General features: G+C 41.4%; 1 protein-coding gene across 5 annotated transcripts in view; it reads right to left on the bottom strand.

Annotated features, from left to right (window-relative positions):
• ENAH (ENAH actin regulator) overlaps nt 1-27,011 on the bottom strand; it is a 168,701-nt gene that overhangs the window by 73,340 nt on the left and 68,350 nt on the right. For all 5 annotated transcript variants that reach the window (XM_030936122.1, XM_030936126.1, XM_030936125.1 and 2 more), the window contains exon 2: nt 151-316. In XM_030936122.1, the coding sequence (XP_030791982.1) occupies nt 151-316 (166 nt within the window). The remainder of the gene's footprint in view (nt 1-150; nt 317-27,011) is intronic.

Here is a 27,011-nt window from a genome sequence, read left to right on the forward strand (position 1 = left end):
GGTAGAAAGGGTGGAGAGACAATTTTATATGCAGTTTTTCCCAGAGAGACTATTTTGCTTAGAGTTTTAAAACTACTTTATTTTACGGAATATACCAAGTCCTTTTGTAATACTAAATCATTTTTAACAAGAATTGTAGTAAAGCCTTACCTGATGGTCCTGAATCTTCCTGCCCACCACTCTGAATGTGTTGTTGCCTGTATGGTGATAGATATGAACTCTGCTGAACCCAGTTGAGCCACCAGCTGGCACCCACTTCTTATTGGCATCATCATAAACCATCACAGCAGCTCTTGCCTGACAGATACTCTGTTCACTGTAAAAATAAAATAAGATATTCAAACTTACAATATTAAATATGCTAAATGTTCCACATAGCCACATAAACCTAGGAATCAGTCAATAATCCGTGCTGTTACTGGGTGCTGGAAACAACAATGGACAAGACAGAGGCTTCCTACCTTTATGCGTAGAGTCTAATGGTGAAGACAAACCAAAAAAAAATCAAGTATGATTAAAAGACCAAAAGGAGAGCAGGATCCATGAAGAACACTTAGATAAGCAACACAACAAATGGTTTCTTCTAAATTTGAGTATCTAATTCATTCACTAAACTGAATATAACTATTATGTTGGTTCAAAAATAATTGCACTTTTTGCTATTTTAATGGCAAAAACTGCAATTACTTCTGCACCAACCTAATACAAGTGTAAATTAATCATCTGCTTAATTGCATACATGTTTAGTATATTGATGACCTGTCTGTGATAACACCTTCTTTACTAAGAAAATTATTTTTATTCCGAGCTTGCTTTAAAGTCTGTAACAAAGTCTGATCATCAACCATCTGCCCCTTGAGACATGGAGTGGCCATTAACAACCAATGGATGGCAGTGTAACTAAATTCCTCATTCCCCTTGGGCAAGATAATAATCCTATGCTTCCAATTTCTTCATTTAAAAATGAAAATGTAAAATGAGGTAATTTCTAAAGACCCCACTAGATTTTAAATTCTAGCCTCCACAGATAAATATTAAAGGGGAAAAGGCCAATTCTTAAACATTAGCTTCATCTATCTCAATTATTTGTTACCCAGTGAGACTGAGATACACAAATAAATAAAACAGAGACGCCGGGCACAGTGGCTCAATGCCTGTAATCCCAGCACTTTGGGAAGTCAAGGTGGGAGAATAACCTGAGGCCAGGAGTTCAAAACCAGCCTGGGCAATATATCAAGACCCCATCTCTATATTTAAAATAAAATATAAAGATAATCTCAATTTCATCTTAAGCAATGGGTTCATCTTTCAAATATTCTAGGGTATTAGAATAGGTACATCAACTCTATGCTATTAACCCAATTAAAATAACTCAACCTCAATACAGACAAACCTTCTGATAACTCCTGATGGCTTAACAGTCGTTAATGGAAATCCTCTGAAGCAGCTCATGCAAACATATCCTTCACAAAAGCGCTGCTTATTCTACCAATTTTATCTCAAAAATTTTAAACAATAAATCATGTGGGTTCTTTCCTAAAAATTATCAGAAACAGAAAGTCTTCCTCACACTCTCCCCTCTTACTCGTGCATCTGCCCCACCTCTTAACCCATCCAAGAGGGATAATGAAATGCAACTTTGCAGGAGATAGCATGTGTTTTATTCTTGTCCTTGGTGACAGAAGATCACTGAAGGCCTAAAGAGGTCACAGCACCGAGTAATAAAACTGCTTCAGAACAACAGGGTTATAATTATTTGTAATTTTCAATTAGAAAAATGTTTACAAAAACTAACTTGTAACAGTATTTATGCAGCAAACCCACGGTAATGTCTAAATTTTTATGCTGTACTGACATTTTTGGTAAAATACTTATGGGAATAAAAACAAGGCAATGACTAAAACTTGAATTATTTTTAAAAGATGGATTAAAGGGCATTTGTCAGTAGCAGTTGAAAAATCTCTCCCATCATTCACAACAGAAATATTTTTTATGTGATGACATTTACATAATCCTATGGAAAGTTTACATGAAACAAGCTAAGGCAAAGTGCCTCTTATAGCTTACAATTCGAGCAACAAATTTACTGCTAAATGTAAATAACAATTCAATAAACAAATCTAGAATAATACAGGATAGTATTTTCCAGTTTTCAAATAATATTTTTACAGTTACATTGTTTCCAAGATTCCCAAGATTCCCAAGAAATAATGTCTTGGGGTGTGGGGGTCTGGGGGAGGGACAGCATTAGGAGAAATACCTAATGTAAATGACGAGCTGATGGGTGCAGCAAACCAACATGGCACATGTATACCTATGTAACAAACCTGCATGTTGTGCACATGTACCCTAGAACTTAAAGTATAATAATAAAAAAAAGTAAAATAAAATAATGTCTCTTTAAGAAGTGTCAGTAAGATCATATAAGCTAAGGAATACCTCGTTTTGTAAATAGGTCACTTCATGCTTCAAAAAACATTTTTAAGTATAAGAAATCTAAAACAAGAAAAGTTAGCTTTAATGACCCAAAGTTTTCCTCTACTTTTTTTCTCCAAATGAACCTATCGAAGTAGCAAAGAAAAGTCAAAAATGCAACAAAGTAATTGGTTTTCTGATGAAGATGAAAAGAAGTCTTCAAAATGAAATGTTAAACATTTCCAATTCTAAACAAAGCTGAGAATAAAGAGAAGAAAAAATAAGCTATGGGTAAGAGCTGAAGTGTTACTGGAGAGGTAGTAATAGCCATGTGGGTATGTGGCACACTGTGAAAGGACTGGCTAAACTCAAATAACTGTGCAGTCCTAGAAGATATCAGGCACTGGCGGGGCACAGTGGCTCACACCTGTAATCCCAGCACTCTGGGAGGCCAAGGCAGGTGGATCATCTGAGTTCAGGAATTTAAGACCAGCCTGGCCAACATGGGGAAACCCCGTCTCTACTAAAAATACAAAAGTTAGCTGGGTGTGATGGCAAGCACCTGTAATCCCAGCTACTCGGGAGGCTGAAGCAGGAGAATCATGATCACGCCACTGCACTCTAGCCTGGGCGACCGAGCAAGCCTCCATTTTTAAAAAAAAAGACATTAGGCACTCAGAGAAGCCACGTCAAGGCCCAGCCAGGAAGAGATGGCACTGCCTGCTGGGGTTTAGTGACAAATGCAACTCAGTCCTCTTATTCCTTTCCACAGCATCTGAGGACCTCTTCTCACTAGAGACATTCTGTCGTGTAATAAAAATACAGCTGACCATTGAACAACACGGGAACTGCGCAGGTCCACTTATACACAGATTTTTTTTTCCAGTGTGTTTTTCAGTATTTTTTCCAGTATTACACTGGAAAAACTGTGCCTGCCTTCCGTTTCACCTCCTTTACCTCTCCCACTTATCCTTCCTAAGACAGCAAGGCCAAGCCCTCCTCTTCCTGCCCCTCCTCAGCCTGCTCAATATGAAGACAAGGATGAAGATCTCTATAATGATTCATGTCCACCTCATGAATAGTAAATATATTTTCTCCTTCTTGTGATTTTTTAATCTTTTTTAAATAACATGTTCTTTAGATTACTAGAGAAAAGTAATCTAGAGATTACTTTACAGGCTCATGCCTGTAATCCTAGCACTTTGGGAGGCCGAGGCAGGCAAATCACCTGAAGTGAAGAGTTGGAGACCAGCCTGACTAACACGGAGAAACCCCATCTCTACTAAAAATGCAAAAATAAAATTAGCCAGGTGTGGTGGTGGGAGGCTGTAATCCCAGCTACTCGGGAGGCTGAGGCAGGAGAATCGCTTGAACCTGGGAGGCAGAGGTTACGGTGAGCTAAGATCGCGCCATTGCACTCCAGCCTAGGCAACAAGAGCGAAACTCCGTCTCAAAAAGAATATGGTATAAAACACATATAACATAACAAAATATGTGTTGATCAACTGTTTATGGATATCTATAAAGCTTGTACTCAACAGTAAGCTATTGGTAGTTAAGTTTTTGGGGATTCAAAAGTTGCACTTGGGCCGGGCACAGTGGCTCATGCCTGTAATCCCAGCACTCTGGGAGGCCAAGGCCGGCAGATCATTTGAGGTCAGGAGACCAGCCTGGCCAACATGGTGAAACTGCATCTCTACTAAAAATACAAAAATTAGCCCGGCATGGTGGCGTGCACCTGTGGTCCCAGCTACTCGGGTGGCTGAAGCACAAGAATTGCTTGAACCCAGGAGGAGGAGGTTGCAATGAGCCGAGATCGTGCCGCTACACTCCAGCCTGGGTGACAGAGTGAGACTCTGTCTCAAAAAAAAAAAAAAAAAAAAGTTGTACTTGGATGCCAGAGTCCCTAACCTCCTCCACCCCTCTACTCGCCTTTTTTAACTCTACTGCTCAAGGGTCAACTGTATTTGGTCTGAGGTCCTCAGTTCCTAGTACAGGGCTCCTCAAAGTGTCTTTGGTATACTAATGAGATGATTCTTGGCTGAGGGGCTTCTAGGTGGCTTCAGATGGGGCCAAGTGGCCAGCAATATCATGGCATGATTGGAAAGCTGGAACTCAGGCCCACACTTCCCACCCCATTACCTCCCCCTGCCAACAACTGGGGAAGGGAGACGGACTAGAGATGGAGTTCAATCACAATGTACAATGATTTCATCGATCATGCCTATGTAATGAAACTTCCATAAAAACCCTGAATGACAGGGTCAGAGGGCTTCCGGGCTGATCAACATATGAAGGTGCTGTGAGAGTCTCACACTTGGAAAGGGCAGGAAAAGACTCAATCCCCACACCCTCACATCTTGCCCTATGCCTCTCTTCCATTTGGCTATTCCTAAATTATATCCTTTATAATAAATGGTAATAGTGAAGTGCTTTCCTGAGTTCTGGGAATCATTCTAGCAAATTATCAAATGTGGGTTGGGTGGTTTCAGGAACCTCAGTATTTGCAGTTGGCTAAGCAGATGTGGGTAGCCTGGGCACTCCATTTGCAGCTGGTATCTGAAGCAGGAGCAGCCTTATGGAACTAAGCCCTTAACCTGTGGGGTCTATGTTAACTCTGCATAGTGTCAGAGTGAACTGAATTGTTGGACACCCAGCTGGTGAAGGAGAAGAGACTGTTGAAGTAAGGAAAAAAGCCACTCACACACTAACTCCAATTACAGGTGTGATGCACAAAATAAATTAGCGGTAAGCAGTTTTAGACTTCATGGAGCCATGAATATCAAAAGCAGAGTAGATAAATCAATACAGAACTGGCTGCCAATATTTTGCCCTACTTGCCAGGTATGCGATGGGGCAGTGGTGGGGACCAACATAACTTATTTAAAATGATATTTTTGGAATCTAAAAATAGGAATATTTCAAAACAAAGACAAATCATTAAATGTAATAACATGAGCTTTCTAGACAATTCCCTCTATTATCTGTAGATTTTTTTCCCCTCATTTCTCCCTGGACCAGTGAAATGCTTAGCCAAAGGCCTGCTTTAAAATATGGCTGGCCTTAGCCACAAGGGACAGTATTGCTGCATGGACACTGGTGAACAAATAATAGAGCAATGCATCATTTTACTACCATCCTATCTGCATCAAAATGAATACCCGGTCAAAGTCTTCAAGATTCTGAGTCAGTGAAGCAACCACGCAAAAGATTAAATTAGTAAATTACCAAGCGGTACTTTTGTGAAGATTAGGCACTAAATTAGTTATAAACAAAAACTTCACTTTTGTGACCCAATGCAATTGGTATATATAGTTAATTATACTTCATCTTCTGATGTTAATTTTGGTATTTTAAAATAAAATATGGCATTAAAAGGCTACAAACAGCTCGTTTAACAGAGGGGGAAAAAAGGTCTAAAAACCAAGACACCAAATTACAATTTTGTGGTTTTGTCAGGTAGTTCATTTCTGAATATAGTTAAGTTGACTGAGCAGGTATATGTGATGAGAACGCTTGCCAAGTTCTATTCTCGTAGGTACCAGTGAATGAAGCAGTTCCTGGTACTTAAGCAGACTAAGGATTGCTAGGCTAGTCTTGTATATACTATTTACTGAGATCGCAGTAAAACCAAGTTGTTAACAAGTATCAATTTTTCAAAGATATCACTTATTAATCATTACTTGTCAAAGAAAGCATGAATATGACAGTACGTAGCACATAGTAGGCACTCTTCAAATGCTTTTTCAGCACATACTGTAATCTAACAAAATCCTACTCATCAAGACCTGGATCAAATACTATTCCTCTTATTAATTCTTTCTGGGGTTCCCAAAGCCAGAACTAATTGCTCCTTCCTCTGAGTTATCAGAATATTCATTAATCTCTCAACAACCAAGATTCTCTGAGGAGGCAATATTTAAGCCATGGGAAGGACTTGAGTTTTACTCCAAGTGTATACTGGGAAGCCACTGGCTATTACTACCTCTCCAGTAACACCTCGGCTCTTACCCATAGCTTATTTTTTCTTCTCTTTATTCTCAGCTTTGTTTAGAATTGGACATGTTTAACATGCATGCTGGGACATGCTTTAGGAAGAAAAACAATATAGAGTTCTCATCACCAGATTAACACTAAAGAAAAAGCTTTACAGCAAAAGACTAAAGAATTAATTAATACATACGATATAACAGAGACTAGAGCATTTAAAGAGTGAGAGACACAACAGGAGCAAGCACACAGAGGGACAGCCATATGAAGAGGCAGCAAGAGGGCGGCCATCTGCAAGCCAAGGAGAGAGGCCTCAGAGGAAACCAGCCCTACCAGCACATCAATCTCAGACTTCCAGCCTTCAGAGTTGTGAGAAAATAAATTTCCAGGCCAGGCACAGTGGCTCACGCCTGTAATCCCAGCACTTTGGGAGGCTGAGGCAGGTGGACTGCTTGAGCCCAGGAGCTCAAGACAAGGCTGGGCAACATAGCAAAACCCCATTCTCTACAAAAAATACAAAACTTAGCCAGCCAGGGTGGCAGGCACCTGTGGTCCCAGCTATTCAGGAGGCTGAGGTGGGAGGATCACTGAAGCCTTGAGCCAAGATTGTGCCACTGCACTCCAACCTGGATGACAGCATTAAGACCCTATCTCAAAAAAATTTAAAAATAAATTTAAAAATCTGCTTAAGTTTCCAAAAATAAATGAAAAATAAATATTTAAAGTTATATGTCATTTTTAAGGATACCAAACTTTAATTCAATTAACCAACCACTATCACCATTAGACCAAATTAGGGACTTATCTCCTTTGCCATTCCATTAAAAAAAGAAAGAAAACAAATCTTGCTAAGAATCGGGGGAAAAAATCTGCTTGCTAGTTACAATTAGGTTCTGCCACAATGGCTGAGAGATTGAGGAATACAACAAAAACACTCTGAATGCCACTGACAATCAGCAGATACAAATAACAGCAGCCTACAAAGTTATTTTCTGCAAGGCAAGAAAACCATCTGGAATGCAGCAGTACCAAATATGCAGAAAGGCAAAACTTCCTTAAAGACCACATTAATATTTCACTCATCTTTCTGAGAAATAGAATAATAAAAGGTAAAAATATCAATATGGCACTATTAAACTCTTTGTCCTACAACATCTATATTCATGTGCAAAGTACAAATGCAGTCTAGTATAATGGATCCAGATTCACCAAAGAAAATGATCAGTCTAAATGATCATCGAAAGCAAGATGGCGTGATTTAAAAGAAAACATTTCAGCAAATCTATTGGGTCATTCTGCAGGATGAAAAAAATCTCTTAAAGTTGGGAAAAATGTTAAGGTTAAATACAATAATATGTAGAAAAAGTATTTTAGAGAATGTACCTACCACATGTAGTCATGTGTGCTTAGGAGTAATCTTTTTTCAATAGGGAGTAATCTTTCAGGGAGTAATCTTTTCTCAATAATTCTTATGGTACTATTTGACTTCAATCATGAGTTCCTCTTACTTAAGTGACTCAGGCGATAAAAAGAACCTGTCCCTATCTACAACATACCTGGAGACAGAGAATAATACAGACAATGAGAATGCACAATTTCCATATTCTTAGAACCACAAGAGACACAGAGAAACTTGTAAAACTTATAAAAGCTCTGGAGACAGAAAAAAATAAAAAAACATTAACAGGCTGGGTACAGTGGCTCAGGCCTGTAATCCCAGCACTTTGAGAAGCCAAGGCAGGAAGATCACTTGAGCCCAGGAGTTAGCAACCAGTCTGGACAAAATAAAGTGAAACCCTCTCTCCACAAGAAATAAAAAATAAAATAAACTAGCCAGGCACAATGGTGTGCACCTGTAGTCCCAGCTACTTGGGAGGCTGAGGTAGAAGGATCACTTCAGCCCAGGAGTTCAAGGTTACAGTGAGCTATTATTGAGCCACTGAATTTTAGCCTGGGCAACCGAGCGAGACACTATCTCTTAAAAAAAGAAGAAAAGGAAGAAATATTAACAAACTAGTAAGATTGAGTATCTAGGATGGGAACCTGCTTTGTGTGTGCAACTCTGGCTGGCCACATAATGATGAAGAGCTGGCCTGCTGCTAAGCAGAACAGAAAAAATTCAAGCAATCCTCTCTTTCTTGTAATATGAAAGACTAATTAACAAAGATAAAGCAAATGTAAAAATTAAAACCAGCTGGGCACGGTGGCTCATGTCTGTAATCCCAGCACTTTGGGAGGCCGAGGCAGGCAGATCACGAGGTCAGGAGATCAAGAATATCCTGGCTAACATGATGAAACCCCGTCTCTACTAAAAAAATACAAAAAATTAGCCAGGTGTGGTGGCAGGTGCCTGTAGTCCCAGCTACTCAGGAGGCTGAGGCAGGAGAATGGCGTGAACCTGGGAGGCAGAGCTTGCAGTGAGCTGAGATCCGGCCACTGCACTCCAGCCTGTACGACAGAGCGAGACTCCGTCTCAAAACAAAACAAAAGAAAACAAAACCAGCTGTTCCAGAAGAATGCATTCTACAACTGTCTATAAATATTTCAGAGACTATATTTCAGAGTATTAACTGTAGGCACAAAAAATCCTATCAATTAGGAAAAATGTATCAGTTAATTACTGTCTAATAGAGACTAACTGCTCCCCGGTTAGTCAGTCATAAAGAATCTAAATCTCTTGGTTTACATTATGAAACACCTAAACCCCAGAGACAATTAAGTGACATAAATAATTACTGAGCCAGTGTTGATACTAATAATACTGATAATAATAGTAAAAAATAAGGATATGTATACAGTACTTACTAAGTGCCATATATGGTTCTATGTGCTTTGCCTTTATTAATTCACTTATCTCTTCAACAACCTTATTTGGTAGGTACCCTTAATATCCCCATTTTACAGATAGGAAATTGAGACACAAGAAGTGAATTAACTTGACTAAAGACATACTGTGGGGAGAGGCAGAAATGGGACTCAAAGCAGCCAGTCTGCTTCCAAGTCTGGACTTGCAACCACTCTACTGAAAAAAGAAAGATTCTGGCCGGGTACGGTGGCTCAGGCCTGTAACCCCAGCACTTTGGGAGGCTGAGGCAGGCGGATCACGAGGGCAGGAGATCGAGACCATCCTGGCGAACACGGTGAAACCCCGTCTCTACTGAAAATACAAAAAAATTAGCCGGGCGTGGTGGTGGGCGCCTGTAGTCCCAGCTTCCAGGGAGGCTGAGGAAGGAGAATGGTGTGAACCCGGGAGGCAGCGGAGCTTGCAGTGAGCTGAGATTGCACCACTGCACTCCAGCCTGGGCGACAGAGCGAGACTCCGTCTCAAAAAAAAAAAGAAAGAAAGAAAGATTCTATCAACTATATTAGTTCCACAAAATTACCTCTTCGTATATTTTCTATTATTTCCACACTGTACTTCATGTTATATTTAATTTGAAGCTAAGAGTAAAGAATTTATTTGCTGAAATTCATGTTCTTTTCAGAAATAACCCAGGTTTATTTTAAAATATTTCATTACTGAAGATATATAATGTTAACCTATAACAAAAACATGTCTAGAATATCAGATTTTTTTAAGGCAGAAAGAAGAAACTTATTTATAAAATTAATACTCCAGGGAAAGTTTCCTTCAAATAGAATCTCAACTTTCTTCAAAGAATTACATGAAAGACAAAATCTCTGGGAAATATTTTAGACATCAAACTATAGATACAGATAGAGATTCACACAGGCAGGCACACAGAAACATGAAGAATAGAATGGCAGCTACTGTTCCATGATTTTAACCTGGTCCAATTTTGTTACTACACAATGTATGAGTTTAGCACATTACAGGAAGCACATGAACTTTGAAATCTATTAGCCAATTAGAAGAATATGTCTTTCCATCTTTCAAAAAGAACAGGTAAAAAGAAATAATATACTTTCAGTTATAAATATTTTCATCCAAGTCAGTGTAGAAAAATATTGACTAGACAATTAAGATAAAACTTCAACCTAAAACTACAGAAAAAAACCCTTTCAATGTTTAAAGTTTTGTTACGTTCCTTTGAGATGCTTTGCTGTTCTTATGTAAGACATCACATAGCTTCCTAATGATAAACTTTGCTTTTAAAATTTCTCACCCTGCTGTGTGATTCTGGCTCCTACTCTAAGTATACACTGTAAGAAATAAAAATGTATACCTTCTTCTTCCACACACCCTCAACTCACCAACAAAAAAAAACAGCTATTAATGACCTGCACACCTCCTGGTATTCATGCCCAGAGACTTGCCCCTACTGAACAGAGTATGGCAAAAAAATAAAAATAAAAAAAATAAAAATAAAAATAAAATAATAATATATGGAATGTCACTTCCAAGATTAATTTACAAAATGACTCTGGCTTCCATCTAGATTGCCACCTTATGGAGAGGCCCACACAACAAAGACAATTATCAGGAATAAAATGAAGCCCTCAGTCTAACAGCTGGCATGCAACTAAATCCAACCCATTAATGTGAATGAGCTTAGAAGCAGATCCTCCTCCCCCCGTGATGACTTCAGTTGAGACTGCAGCCCTCCCCAACATCTTGAATGCATTTGTGAAAGACCCTGAGTTAGAGGATCCACCTAAGCCAAACCCAGAATCCTGACCTTCAGAAACCGTGTAATACATATGTGACGTTTTCAGCCACTAAAACTTTTGGTATAATTTATTGTGTAGCTATAAATAATACACCACCCCTTCACTTCCTCTTGCCTGACCCCAAGACCTTAAACTACTTAAAAGCTAAGGTTGGGCCGGGTACGGTTCACGCCTGTAATCCCAGAACTTTGGGAGGCCAAGGTGGATGGATCATTTGAGGTCAGGACTTCGAGACCAGCCTGGTCAACATGGTGAAACCCTGTCTCTACTAAAAATACAAAAATTAGCCAGGCATGGTATCTTGTGCCTGTAATCCCAGTTACTTGGGAGGCTGAAGCAGGAAAACTGCTTAAGCCTGGGAGGTGGAAGTTGCAGTGAGCCAACATGGCATCACTGTACTCCAGCCTGGGCAACAGAGCGAGACTCCTTCCCAAAAAAAAAAAAAAACAAAGCCAAGACTACCTGAGGTTTCATAAGCTCCATGACTTTTAGCACACATATAGGCACACAGGGCTCAGATTCTTTGTCTGGCCACCCATCTTTTTTTAATTGGACTTGTAATTTTCAAAGATCAATTCCCAGTGCACCAGCAAACCTAAACCATCATTCATAGCATTAGAGTTCACAAAAAGTATAGACACCTAGAAATGGTCACAGAAAAAAAAAAATGTGGGAAAACACTTCACTTGGCAACACATACTTCCCTATCTTAGTAAATTCTCCCATTAACAAGAAACTTTTCTCAGTAACTGAATAGATTATTTCACCTGTTTCCTGTAATTCTTCTTTTCCTCACATTATTTTCATGAAGTTATACGGCAAAGCCTCTCAAAATACTTTCCAAGCACCATAGAGTTAAAAATACCAAGTGTGGCTAATTTCAGCTATAATAAAGGCACCAGACAGAGCCAAGTTAGGACAGATGTGGAAATAAAAATGGGGGATGAAAGATGGGGTGGGGGTGGAGGGTGAAGGGTGAGCCACACTGTTTTTATATTTTGACTTTGCAAAGTTATTACTTTCAATGAATGAATAGTGTCAGCAAAAAACAAGTACCATATGAGACCAAGAAAGAAAACCTGAAGCAGAATACCATAGAATCTCAATCTGTTTTTCTCAAAATGTAAGCAGGGAGGGTTCTGCTTCTGGCCAAGTAATGGCCACCTTTCCAAATGACCCTCCCATAGATAAAACTATAAACTCTGGATTAAAATTTAAGAACAATTTTTTTTTGAGACAAGGTTTCACTCTGTCACGCAGGCTGGAGTGCAATGGCGCTCACTGCAGCCTCTACCTCCCAGGCCCAAGCAATCCTCCCACCTCAGCCTCCCAAGCAGCTGGGACCACAGGCACGCACCACCACACCCAGTTTTTGTTGTTTTTTTTTTTTTTTTAATTTTTGGTAGAGATGGGATCTCCCTATCTTGCCCAGGCTGGTCTCAAACTCCTGAGCTCATGCAATCCTCACCTCTGCATAAAATTTATAGAACAACTATATGAAATGATATGATTTGGATCTGTGTCCCTGCCCAAATGTCATGTCATTGTAATCTCCAATGTTAGAGATGGCGCCTGGTGTGAGGTGACAGGATAATGAGGGTGGTCCTTCATGAATGGTTTAGCAACATCCCCTTGGTGCTATTCCTTTGACAGTAAGTTCTCATGAGATCTGGTTGTCTTCCTCCTCTCTCTCTTGCTCCTGTTCCAGCCACGGGACGTGCCAGCTCCCCCTTTGCCTTCCGCCATGATTGTAAGTTTCCTGAGGCCTCCTCAGAGGCCAGCATCATGATTCCTGTAAAGCATCATGATTCCTGTAAAACCATAAGCCAATTAAACATCTGTTCTTTATAAATTACCCAGGCTCAGGTATTTATTTATAGCAGTGAAAGAATGGACTAATGCAGGAAAGCACTGGAGAACGAGAAGAAGGGAGTCAACTCTTTTCAGAAAGGAATAATATGGGGAGAGTTCTCTGATGTTTACAGCTTTTAGCCTGACAACTGGTCCTGGTCTGTGCTACATGGGAGAGCTAAAACTCCAACAGAAACCCCCACAGACTTTCTAGCTTAAAGATAAAAGGATAGAGTTCAGGGCAATCCATAGCTGCTGCAAAATGAGAGGATATTCCTGGGTGGAAAATGAGCTAGTGGGCAGGAAGGAACCCCAAATTCTGTATATAAACTCTGCCTAAATCTCCAGACGATTCCTGATCTACTCATGTGTGGGCCGTTTCCAAGTAACTCAAAGAGCTGAACCAAAATATGACCCACTGCCTAAAAGACAGAATTTGCTGTTTGAGTCCAACCAAGTCATACAGATCTGTGGGACAGTATCACTGGGGCTAACATATTAATATGTGCAAGAGTCTGGGACAACTCCCCACTCTCCGCAAAAAAGAGCAAACCGTCTAAAACATCTAAAAAGCATCTAAAAACAACCACAAGTAGGTATATCACAGTTGAAGACGAAGATACTTGAAATGGCTAGAGAAAAATGAAACTTTACATACAGAAGAACAATAAATTGGATGACCACAGACATCCTCATATTGTATTGCAGAAACAAAAGAGAGCGGACACAGTAAAACGACGTCTTTAAAGAGCTCAAATACAAAGCTGCCAATCCAGAATTCCACATCCAGAGAAAATATTCTTTACAAATGAAGGCAAATGAAGATACATTAAGAAAAAAAGAGGCCAGGCGAGGTGGCTCACGTCTGTAATCTCAGCACTGCTGGGAGGCCGCAGCGGGCAGATCACCTGAGGTCAGGAATTCAAGACTAGCCTGGCCAACATGGTGAAACCTCGTCTCTACAAAAATACAAAAATTAGCCCGGCATGATGGTGGGTGCCTGTAATCCCAGCTACTTGGGAGGCTGAGGTGGGAGCATCACTTGAACCCAGGAGGTGGAGTTGCAGTGAGCCAAGATCGTGCCATTGTACTCCAGCCTGGGCAACAGAGCAAGACCTTGTCTCAAAAAAAAAAGAAAGAAAGAAAAGAAAAAGAAAAGAAGAAAAGAGAATTATTCAAGTTGAAAGAAAATGGTATCAGACGGACACTCGAATAGTCTGTAAGAAATGAAGAGCATTAGGCTGGGTGCGGTGGCACATGCCTGTAATCCCAGCACTTTGGGAGGCAGAAGTAGGCGGATCACCTGAGGTCAGGAGTTCGTGACCAGCTTTACATGGTGAAACCCTGTCTCTACTAAATACAAAAAAATAAGCCAGGCATGGTGGCGCATGCCTGTAATCTGAGCTACCTGGGAGGCTGAGACAGGAGAAACACTTGTACCTGGGAGGTGGAGGCTGCAGTGAGCTGAGATTGAGCCATTGCTCTCCAGCCTGGGCAACAAGAGTGAAACTCCATCTCAAAAAAACAGAAAAAGAAAAAAAAGAAAAGAAATGAAGAGCATCAAAAATGGTAAATATAGGCCGGGCTCACACCTGTAATATAGTGGCTCACACCTGTAATCCCAGCACATTGGGAGGCCAAGGCAGGCAGATCACTTCAGGCCAGGGGTTCAAGACCAGCCTGGCAAACAAGGCAAAACCCCATCTCTACTAAAAATACAAAAATTAGTGAGGCATGGTGGTGCACACCTATAATCCCAGCTATTTGGGAGGCTGAGACACAAGCATCACTTGAACCCGGGAGGTGGGGGTTGCAGTGAGCCAAGATTGTGCCACTGCACACAAGCCTGGGCGACAGGGCAAGACCCTGTTTCAAAAACAAAAAAGGTAAATACAGGGTAAATATAAATTAGATTGTGTTCTTTTAAGGCAAAACTTGTAACGTTATCTTAAGACGTTTCAAATTATGCAGAGGATATATCAGATAAATACAGCAAAATAAACTGGGGGGAACAAACCTAGAGAGTTGCAAGATTTCTACGTTTTATGTGAAGTGCTACAACATTAACTCTAAGTAAATCGTAAAAGTGAAAGCAACAGCTAACGGGGAAAGAAAATGCAAAGAGGTATAGCAAAAAAGTCAGTAGAAAAATTAAAATAGAATTCTAAAAGTTTTCAATTTATCCCCCAAAAAGGCAGAAAAGGAGTAACAAAGCAGTGAAAACAGAAGGGACAAACAGAATACAAATATTAAAATGGTAGACGGAAGTCCAACCTCTTCATAATTACATTAAATGTTAATGACTAAACACTCTCATTAAAAGGCAGACAGTAGATAATAAAGAATCAATTACATGCTGCCCACAGAGATGTACTTTAAATATACAGAAAGCAGGTAGGTTCAAAGTAAATAAACATTGGTAAGCAACAGGATCCTCAAAGTAACATTTAAAAAAAAGGAAAAAAGTAAATAAACATTATATGCCATGAAAACAGTATGCATATAGTAATATCAGAATTGATACATGAGTATCAGATAAAGTAGACTTTTAAGCAGAGGAGCTTTTCAAAATTATAAAACGGTCAATTCATCAGAAATAAGTAACAATCCTGAATGTGCAGCCACCTAATCACCGACTCTAAATACATAAAGCAAAAATTGACAGCATTAAAGGGAAAAAGGGAAAAATCTCAGTACTTTGAGAGGCTGAGGCGGAGTTCCTGACATCTGAGGTCAGGAGTTCAAGACCATCCCGGCCAACACGGTGAAACCATATCTCTACTAAAAATACAAAAATTATCCAGGCAGTAGTGGCATGCGCCTATAATCCCAGCTACTTGGGAGGCTGAGGCAGGAGAATCACTTGAGCCCGAGAGGCAGAGGTTGCAGTGAGCTGAGATCACGCCACTGCACTCCAGTCTGGGCGACAGAGTGCTACCCTGTCTCAAAAAAAAAAAAAAAAAAAAAAAGAGAGAGAGAGAAAGAGAAAAAGACATTTTCACAGTATTAGTTGCAAATTTTAACACCCCCTTAAACTGATGAAACTAGACAACAGAAGTACACAAAAAATTTGCAAGCACATAAATGAAGGTTATTAACCACTTTGACTCATTTGATATTTTAAAGACACTATACATAACAACTACAGAACACACAATCATTTCAAGTACACCTATAATCACCAAGATAAATGATATGCTGAGCCATAAAAAAAAATATTCAATTAATTGGCCAGGTGCAGGGGCTCAAGCCTATAATCCCAGCACTCTGGGAGGCCAAGGCAGGTGAATCACCTGAGGTTGGGGGTTCGAGACCAACCTGACCAACATGGAGAAATCCCATCTCTACTAAAAAAAACACAAAATTAGTCGGGTGTGGTGGCGGGTGCCTGTAATCCCAGCTACTCGGGAGGCCGAGGCAGGAGAATTGCTTGAACCCAGGAGGCAGAGGTTGCAGTGAGTCAGGATCACGCCACTGCACTCCAGCCTGGGCAACAAGACTGAAACTCTGTCTAAAAAAAAAAAAAAAATTCAACAAATTTTAAATAACTGCAAGCATAGAGAGTATGCTCTCTGACCAAATAGGAATTAAAATCAAAATTAACCATAAGATACCTCAGAATACATGTATGATATTTGGAAAATTTTAAATGCATGCTTAAGTAATCCATGGGTGAAAGAAGAAAACAAGGAAAATTAGGACCAAGCATGGTGGTTCATGCCTGTAGTCTCAGCACTTTGAGAGGCCAAGGTGGATCACTTGAGCCGGGGAGTTCAAGACCAGCCTGAGTTATCATAGTGAGATCCTATCAGCACCAAAAAAAAGTAAAAATTAGCCAGGCATGGTGATGCATGCCTGCAGTCCCAACAACTTAGGAGGCTGAGGTGGGAGAATCATTTGAACCCAGGAGATGGAGGCTGCAGTGAGCTATGAGCACTTCAGCCTGGGTGACAGAGTGAGACCCTGTCATTCATTCATTCATTCACTTATACATACATAAATTGGGAAATTAGGAAATATTTCTAACTAAATCATTATGAAAATTCGGCAAATAAAAATCATGAGCTACATCCAGGTGCAGTGGTTCATGCCTGTAACCCCAATACTTTGGGAGGACAAGGTGTGAGCATCACTTGAGGCCAAGAGTTCAAGACCAGCCTGGGCAACACAGTGAGATGCCGTCTCTACAAAAAAATTTAAAAACTAGCTGGGTATGGTGGCGTGCACCTGTAGTCCCCGCTACCCAGAAAGTTGAGGTGGGAGAATTGCTTGAGCCCAGGAGGCTGAGGCTGCAGTGAGGCATGTCTGTACCACTGCACTCTAGCCTGGGAGACAGAGTGAGACCCTGTGTAAGAAATAATAATAAATAAATAAGAAAAAAAATCATGAGATGCAGCTAAAGCAGTGACGAATGGGAAATTTATAGTTGTAAATGCATATATGATAAAAGAAAGGCCTAAAGGCAAAGATTTAAGCTTCGTTCTTAAGTTAGAAAAGAATGGGCGTGGTGGCTCATGCCTGTAAATCTCAGCACCTTGGGAGGTCAAGGTGGAAGAACTGAGCCCAGGAGCTTGAGACCAGCCTGGGCAACAAGGTCAGACTCTATCTCTATTTAAAAAATTTAAAAATTGTCCAGGCATGGTTGTGTGCACCTGTAGTCCCAGCTACTTGGGAGGATGAGGCGGGAGGATCACCCGAGCCAAGGAACTCAAGGCTGAGGCATAAGAATTGCTTGAACCCGGAAGGCAGAGGCTGTAGTGAGCCGAGGTTGCACCACTGCACTCCAGCCTGGGAGACAGAGTGAGACTATCTCAAAAGACAGAGAGACAAGAAAGAAAGAAAGAGAAAGAAAGAGAAAGAAAGAGAAAGAAAGAAAAGGAAGGAAGGAAGGAAGGAAGGAAGGAAGGAAGGAAGGAAGGAAGGAAGGAAGGAAGGAAGGAAGGAAGGAAGGAAGGAAGGAAGGAAGGAAGGAAGGAAGGAAGGAAGGGACAAGAAAGAAAGACAAGAAAGACAAGGAAGAAAGACAAGAAAGACAAGGAAGGAAGGAAGGAAGGAAGGAAGGAAGGAAGGAAGGAAGGAAGGAAGGAAGGAGGGAGGGAGGGAGGGAGGGAGGGAGGGAGGGAGGGAGGGAGGGAGGGAGGGAAGGAAGGAAGGAAGGAAGGAAGACAAGAGAGACAAGGAAGGAAGGAAGGAAGGGAGGGAGGGAGGGGGGGAAGAGGAGAAGGAGGGGGAAGAAAAGAAGGAAGAGGAGGGGGAAGGAAAAGGGAAAAGTAGAGGGAAAAGGAAGAAATAAATTGATATATTGAGCTCCTCACAAACAAAACTCCAGGCACATGGTTTCACTAGTGAATTGTGCGAAACAGCTCAGGAAAAAACAGCCCTGATATTACATAAACTCTCAAAAAAAAAAAAGAAAACATTTCCAGCTTGATTTATGAGACCAGTGTGATCCCAACATCAAAGCCACACAAAGGTATTACAAATAAAGAAAATTATATTATCCTTCAATAATATACGAAGTTTCTTAACAAAATAGTATCAAAGTTGGCAATATTAAAATACTAATACATCATGACAACGTAGGGTTTATTCCAGGAAGGCAAGATTGGTTTAACATCTGAAAATCAAGGTAATTCACCATAACAGAATAAAGGAGAAAAAAAATGTAATGCAAAACAGGCAGAAAAAGGCCGGGCCCGGTGGCTCACCCGTTATCCCAGCACTTTGGGAAGTCGAGGCAGACGGACCACTTGAGGTCAGGAGTTCAAGACCAGCCTGTCCAACGTGGTGAAACCCTGTCTCTACTAAAAATACAAAAATTAGCCAGGCATGGTGGCACATGCCTGTAGACCCAGCTACTCAATCGGAAGGCTGAATATCTCAAAAAAAAAGGGGGGTGGGGGCAGAAAAAGCAGGATAAAATGCAGCATCTGTCTTGACAAAAACTCTCAGAAAAGTAGAAAGAGAAGTGATTTTCCCTAATGTGATATAGATCATATGCAAAAATATCTAGAACATCATACTTAATTTTGAAATACTGAACTCCTTTCCCCCTAAGGTCAGGTAGAAGGCAAGGATGTTCCTTCTAACCACTTCTGTTCAACATTGTATTGGTGGTCCTAGCCTTTGCACTAAGGCAAAGAAAAAAAAAAAGAAAGGACAGAAAGACAGAAAGGGAAAATAGCCTCCGCTTGCAGATGACGAACTGTTGGTTATAGAAAATCCTAAGGAATCTACAAAGCAGCAAATTAGTAAGTGAATTTAGCAAGGTCACAGGATTCAAGTTTAATTTTAAAAAATCAGTTGCATTTTTTATATAGCAGCAACAACAAACTGGAAAAATAAAGTTTTAAAAACTACATTTGCAACAGCACCCAAAAAAGAAAATCTTAATAATATCATGTGTAAAATCTCTATGCTAAAAACTAAAACACACTGGTAAGAGAAATTTTTAAAAACTTAAAATATAAACATACACAATGTTCATGAATTGAAAGGCTCAATATTGTTAAGATGTCAAGTCTCTCCTAAATTAATCTATAGGTTGAATGCAATCACAATGAAAAATCCCATCAAGACATTTTTGTAGAAACTGACTAATTATAAAATTCATACGGAAACTCAAAGAGCACAGAATATTTAAAATAACTTAAAAAAAAAGAATAATGATAGAAGTCTAACAGTATCTGATTTCAAGATTACAAAGCTACAGCAATTAAGAGTGTATGGTAGTGGCCTCAAAAATAGACAAATATATCAATGAAGCAGGACAGAGTCCTGAAATCAACACATATAGAGACAACTAATTTTTTAAAAAGACATCAGTGGAGAAAAGATAGTCTTTTCAGTAAGTGATGCGGGAACAACTGGATATACATGCAGAAAAAAAATCTCAATGCATACATCACACCACACAAAAAAAATTATTCAAGATATATCGATTTAAACCTAAAAGCTGGACCAATAAACTTGGAGAAGGAAACCTAGGAGAAAAATCATCGCGGGTAGGCAAAAGTTCTTCTCAATCATCATAGGAAAAAAAGGTAAATTAAAATTTTCTCCCATAAAAAGACACCTTTAAGAAAATGCATAGAGTATATAAATTTTCTCTCAATAAAGTTGTTACAGGAGGAAAGAGAGGGAAGAGGGAAAAAGGGAGAGAATGCATACCTAGGCAAGGCACAGATGAGGAAAAAATCTAAAAAACATAAATCTGACATGAATCCAACATTTCTGAAACTCCAACAACCAATAAAACATTGGGCAAATAAGTTGAACAGATATCACAAAACATGATATATAAATGCTCAGTAAATTTGTGTTAAATCATTAATCATCAGAGACAGGCCAGTTAAAATCACAATAAGATGCCACTAAATAACCAGCAGGATGGCTAAAACATGGTTTAACCTTAACTCCCACACAGCAATGGTGAGAGTATAAAATGGTTCAACAAACTTTAAAAGAAAAGTTGGGGCCAGACATAGTGGCTCACGCCTATAATCCCAACACTTTGGGAGGCCAAGGTGGGCAGATCATGAAGTCAGGAGACTGAGACCATCCTGGCCAACATGCTGAAACCCTGTCTCTACTAAAAATACAAAAATTAGCCAGGCTTGGCGGTGCATGCCTGTAGTCCCAGCTACTCAGGAGGCTGAGGCAGAATCGCCTGAACATGGGAGGCAGAGGTTGCAGTGAGCCGAGATCGCGCCACGTACTCCAGACTGGCGACAGAGCAAGAGTCCATATGAAAAAAAAAAAAAAAAAAAAGCTGGCAGTTTCTTACAGAATTAAACAAACACCTACCCTCTGACAAGTCAATTTCAATGTTAAGTATTGCTCAAAACTGGAAACAGCCCAGGTATCCATCAACAAGAGGATGGATAAATTGTGGTGTATTCACACAAAGATTCATCAGAAAACAAGAAAAACAAACAACTGATACATGACATGATAAATTGCAAAAACATCACGCTGTGAAGAAAGCCTTACACAAGAGTATATATTTTACGGTTCCTAGATGAAATTCTGGAACAGGATAAAAAAGCTAATCTATAGTAGAATAAAACTGTATGGGCAGCAGGGGAGGCGAAGCGAGGAGTGACATGGGAAGGGGCTTCAGTGAATTTTGGCATCACCCCCAGAACATTCTGTAATCTTGAAAGGAGTTTGAGTTACACGTTTGCATCTGTCAAAACTTGCTCAATAATCTTGCATTCCGCTATATATATATATATATTTATCACAAAAGGAAAAAAATAAGCATTATTGAACCCTAGGTAATGATATAAATACTGCCATACTTAGGCAATAGTGTGCTGATGACTACAACTTACTTTTTATTTAGAAATGCATCCAAATAAATAAATAAATTACAGTCAGCCCTCCGTATCCTCGGAGGAATTGGCTGCAGGACTCCCACAGATACTAAAATCTGCAAATACTCAAGTTCCTTATATAAAATGGTATAGTATTTACATATAACCTATACACATCCTCTGGTATACTTTAAATCTCTGGATTACTTATAATATTTAATACATTGTAAATAGTTGTTATACTGCATTGTATTTTTATGTGTATTATTGTTGCATTGTTTTTTAGTATTTTTGACCCGTGGATATGAAACCCATAGAGGGCCAACTGTATACGGAGAAGGATGGAGAGGCATATGTGTGATAAAGCAAATATAGTAAAATATTACCATTAACAGTAGGCTCTAGATTGTGGGTATACATATGTTAACAGAAAACTTCAACCATTCTGTATTCTTGAAATTTTTCATAATAAAATGTTGAGGGGAAAAATAACCATGTGTGCACTCCCCATGCAGCTTTTTCAAATAAAAGAACTAATTATTACGCACAGACTTCATTAGAGGGGAAAAGAGTGGCATGTTTTATTTCTCCATATTCATTCAACTAAGTACTCTAAGAATTTTAAATCAAATGGGTTGAAAAACAACATATAAATGAAAATAAAATTTGGTAGATGCTGTGGTGACTAATCTCCTCCCCTCATCACTCAACACACACAGTGCCAAGGTTTAAACAGTCTATATTCACCATTTCAACTAATACCTGTTAAAAAGTGCCAAACAGGGTCCATGCGTGGTGGCTCACACCTGTAATCCCAGCACTTTAGAATGCCGAATCACCTGAGGCCAGGAGTTCGAGACCTGCTTGGCCAACATGGTGAGACACTGTCTCAACTAAAAAATACAAAAATTACCCGGGTATGGTGGCACACACCTACTCTGGAGGCTGAGGCTCAAGAATCACTTGAGCCTGGGAGGTGGAGTTCCAGTGAGCTGAGATCTCACCACTGCACTGTAGCCTGAGAAGGGAAGGGAAGGGGAAGAGGAAGGGGGAGGGGGGGGTAGGGGAAGGGGGAGGGGGGAAGGGGAAGGGGAAGGGGAAGGGGAGAAGGGGGGGAAGGGGAAGGGGAGGGGTAAGGGGAAGGGGGTAAGGGGAAGGGGAAGGGGGGAAGGGGAAGGGGGGAAGGGGAAGGGGAGGGGTAAGGGGAAGGGGGGAAGGGGGGTAAGGGGAAGGGGGTAAGGGTAAGGGTAAGGGGAAGGGGTAAGGGGAAGGGGGAAGGGGTAAGGGGAAGGGGAAGGGGTAAGGGTAAGGAGAAGGGGAAGGGGGTGGTAAGGGAAGGGGAAGGGGAAGGGGAAGGGGAAGGGGAAGGGAAGGAGGAAGGGGGAAGGGGAAGGGGAAGGGGGTAGGGGGAAGGGGGTAAGGGGGAAGGGGGGTAGGGAGAGGGGACGGGGGGGGAAGGGGAGGGGAAGGGGGTAAAGGGGAAGGGGAGAAGGGGAAGGGGGAAGGGGAAGGGGGGAAGGGGAAGGGGAAGAGGGGGGAAGGGGAAGGGGAGGGGAAGGGGAAGGGGGGAAGGGGAGGGGGAAGGGGAAGGGGGAAGGGGAGGGGGAAGGGGGGGAAGGGGAAGGGGGAAGGGGAAGGGGGTAAGGAGAAGGGGAAGGGGGGGAGGGGGGGAAGGGGAAGGGGGGGGGGGAAGGGGAAGGGGAGGGGGGGGGGGAAGGGGGAAGGGGAGGGGGAGGGGAAGGGGGGGGGGAAGGGGAAGGGGGGGAAGGGGGGGAAGGGGAAGGGGGGAAGGGGAGGGGGAAGGGGGGGAAGGGGAAGGGGGGAAGGGGAAGGGGAGGGGGAAGGAGAAGGGGGAAGGGGAAGGGGAAGGGGGTAAGGGGAAGGGGGGAGGGGGGGGGAAGGGGAAGGGAGGGGGAGGGGAGGGGAAGGGGAAGGGGTAAGGGGTAAGGGGAAGGGGGGAGGGGGGAAGGGGAAGGGGGAAGGGGAAGGGGGGAGGGGGAAGGGGGAAGGGGGAAAGGAAGGAGAAGGGGAAGGGGGAAGGGGGAAGGAAAGGGGGGAGGGGAAAGGGGGAAGGGGAAGGGGAAGGGGGAAGGGGAAGGAGAAGGGGAAGGGGAAGGGGGAAGGGAAAGGGGGAGGGGGAAAGGGAGAGGGGGGAGGGGGAAGGGGAAGGGGGAAGGGAAAGGGGGGAGGGGGAAGGGAAAGGGGGGTAGGGGAAGGGGAGGGGGAAGGGGAAGGGGAGGGGGAAGGGGAAGGGGAGGGGGAAGGGGAAGGGGGTAAGGGGGGGAAGGGGAAGGGGGTAAGGGGAAGGGGGGGAAGGGGAAGGGGGGTAAGGGGAAGAAAAGAAAAGCCAAATAGGTATTTACAGCCCATACTTCTCTCCTGAGCAACAAAGTCACATAAACAGCTGCCTATTATGTGTTTCTACTTAGATATCATACGTACCTCAAAATATAACCTATTTTTCTTCCTCCCTATTCCCTTTCCCAGATGAAGGATATCAAAACCCTACTGTCTGGCCAGAGCTAGAAACTGGAGTGCCCTAGATGACTCCTCTGCCAACATCCCTATGTCAGTCTCCAGGCCTGTCAATTCTACCACCCAAACATCTCTACTAACACCTCCTCCACTCTGTTCCACTGCACCACTATGTTAAAGCATTCTTTCTTTCCTAGATTACAACAGCCTCCAAAACAGCCTTTCTACCGTCAGCCTCTCCTGCTAGAAGCCCCATAATCTACTTCCTGAGCAAGAATAAGCCTCTAAATATTACCTAGAAAATAACATCCTACAATTTCTGTATAGGAGAATCTAGTCAAGAATAGTTCAATTAGGACCTTTTACAAAATACATTTACATTTCCGTTGGCTTCACTGGTCTTATTTTCAGGTAAACTATTAAAGACAGTTTATTAACGCTCTACCACTTTTTAAGTTAAGACCAGACGACAATGATGATTTTATTATAGAATTGTTGCTAAGCATATTTTGTGTTATCGGAATCACTGGCACATGGACTATACGTTTTTTTCTCACACATTCTATACCTCAACAAAGCTTCAGGCCAGGTGCGGTGGCTCATGACTATAATCCCAGGCCTTTGGGAGGCCAAGGCTGGTGGATCACCTGAGGTCAGGAGTTCGAGACCAGTCTGGCTAACATGGTGAAACCCTGTCTCTTTACTAAAAATACAAAAAATTAGAAGGCTGTGGTGGTGATGCCTGTAATCCCAACTACTTAGGAGGCTGAGGCAGGAGAATCACTTGAACCCCGGAGGTGGAGGCTGCAGTCAACTGAGACTGTGCCATTGCACTCTGGCCTGGGTGACAAGAATGAAACCCCGTTAAAAAAAAAAAAGTTGGGTGCAGTGGCTCACACCTGTAATCTCAGCACTTTGGGAGGCTGAGGTGGGCCGACCACGAAGTCAGGAGATCAAGACCAGCCTGGCCAACATGGTGAAACACTGTCTCTACTAAAAATACAAAAATTAGCCAGGCATGGTGGCAGGCACCTGTAGTCCCTAGTCCCAGCTACTCAGGAGGCTGAGGCAGAAGAACTGCCTGAACCTGGGAGGTGGAGGCTGAGTGAGCCGAGATCACGTCACTGCACTCCACCCTGGGCGACAGAGCAAGACTCCATCTCAAAAAAAAAAAAAAAGGCTTTAAATATCTTTCTGAAATGTTTAACATCAGTACTAAATTCTTCAGGGCAGAGTGTTGGTCTCTTTAGAAGCATCAGAGCATGGGGATTAAGAGGAGGCAATCGGAGTTAAACCTAAGTGAATTTAAATTCCAGCTCTGTCATTTCCTAGTTGTGTGACCTTAAACAAGTTTTTATTTAGCCTCCTTAAGCCTCTGTTCCCTGATTTCTAAAGTATAATAGTAATAGTAATACCTCATGCATCTGTTGTGAGAATAAAACCACGTATATGAAGCGCTTCAAGTATCTGCCACATGTTAGGTACTCAGTGATGTTACTCATTACTATTACTATCAGCAGCAACAGTATTTTGGTAAATGGAGATCACAAATAAATGGTAGTGTTCAGCTCACTTGCGGTTCTGCTATTTGCTAGAACCGCAAATGAGCTCAACACTACCAAACAGTACACCTTTAAGATATGATGTGTTGACAAACAAACCCAAAGACCCACATGCCTCCAGCCATCCTCTGACCAATACAAGAATCTAAACTTCCCATTCTGCCAGTCTGATATGTGGGGAGTGAACGTGACCAATTCCCTATGCAGCAAGTGAGCTTGGTGAACTTCCTATGAAGTGCATCCCAATGAGGCTCTCTTCATTTTTACTCTTCCCTGGACACTCATTTTATGCTGCTTCTTATGTTTAAATATCATCACTTGAGGAAAGCCTGGTTTTACTATTATCCTAAGGAAACCCTTAATTTTCCAAGAGCCTTTCTTGGACATTTGTGGCCGCAGACTAGATATTTATAGTTTGGCAAATACAACATTTGCCAGCTGCCAACTCCTGCTCACAACTACTTTATAAAAGTTGTAAAATTCTGTCCTGAAAAACAGCCTGTCCACTACAGCCTGTCCACTACTACCTGTCTCTTGCTCTCTCCACATCTAGTTCTTCCACATAGATGAGGAATACAGCCCCTAAACATGACATGCCAGATCACCCCGGCACAAATTTGCTATATCAAACGAAGTTCAAAATACTTTAGTTCCAAGGACTAGACTAGCTGTAACTACCATATAACAAAAATGCCAGAAAAAGATTATTTGGTAAGAGATGGCACATAGTAGACCTTCCACACACACACAAAGATGTCTAGCCAGCCTGAAGAGCAAACAGATTTCTCAGGAGTTTTGTAGTTCATGTTAAAATTGAATGAGTATTTTATAATTCACCCCATTACACTGCCTATCTCAATATAATGTTCTCTCCATAAATCTTTCAGTAGAATTGATCTTCCAGGTAGATATGTCACTTTTGTCATCTACAGTGTGCTCCATATGCTTGCATACCGCAGCACGCCCCTGTGGGGCAGGTGCAAGTACCCTAGTATGAGAACCCAGAAGTATCAAAGAATGTTTGTGACAAGAGAAGACTGAATGTTAAGGCAAATACCAAAACTTTATGCACGCTTTGAGAGGTGGAAGAGTAAGTATAGAATGCAGTGTCATGCGGTTGACACTACCAACAGAACAAATATGAAAGCTAAGAGTGATTTGGGAATCACTAGTGTATGATGTTTTGTTCACACACTTTGGCAGTGTGTTCAGAAAGTAATTTTAGCACAGGCATAATCAAAGAGAATTACTGGCCGTAATCTGAAAAACAGCAGCCCACTTTTATCATTCGTCTTCAGCTCATTACGAACTGCATGACACTCAAAAGATTCTGAATTTCTTGTTCTGTGCTTCCACAAAAGGTTAAAACAAGGTAGAATAGTAATTATTACAACTTTTTTAAGCTGCTTGACTAGAAGGCCTTAATGTTGTGCTTTTCTGATAATATCAATAAGGTGCAGTTATTAACAATCAACAGTTGCTTGCAAAGACTACTGGAACCTACTGAAGAAGTCACCAAATCGATGTGCCTTGAGATTACACTTAGTATTCTTATATGGTTTTCAGCTATAAAAATTCCCTTTTCAATTTCCTTAGGCAGAAGGTGAAATGAGTGAGCCCTGCCATAAATATTGGCGTGAAGCTAGAAATTCAGAGATGATCTTGTTATCTTGAGAACCAATCACATTGCTTCTCTGGCATACTGCTAGATTCAAAGTTTAAGGACAAACTGTTCTTAAATGGATGTAAAAGTGACAGCGCATGCAAT

The sequence above is a fragment of the Rhinopithecus roxellana genome, chromosome 8 (genome assembly GCF_007565055.1).
Source record: "Rhinopithecus roxellana isolate Shanxi Qingling chromosome 8, ASM756505v1, whole genome shotgun sequence".
Lineage (NCBI taxonomy): Eukaryota > Metazoa > Chordata > Mammalia > Primates > Cercopithecidae > Rhinopithecus > Rhinopithecus roxellana.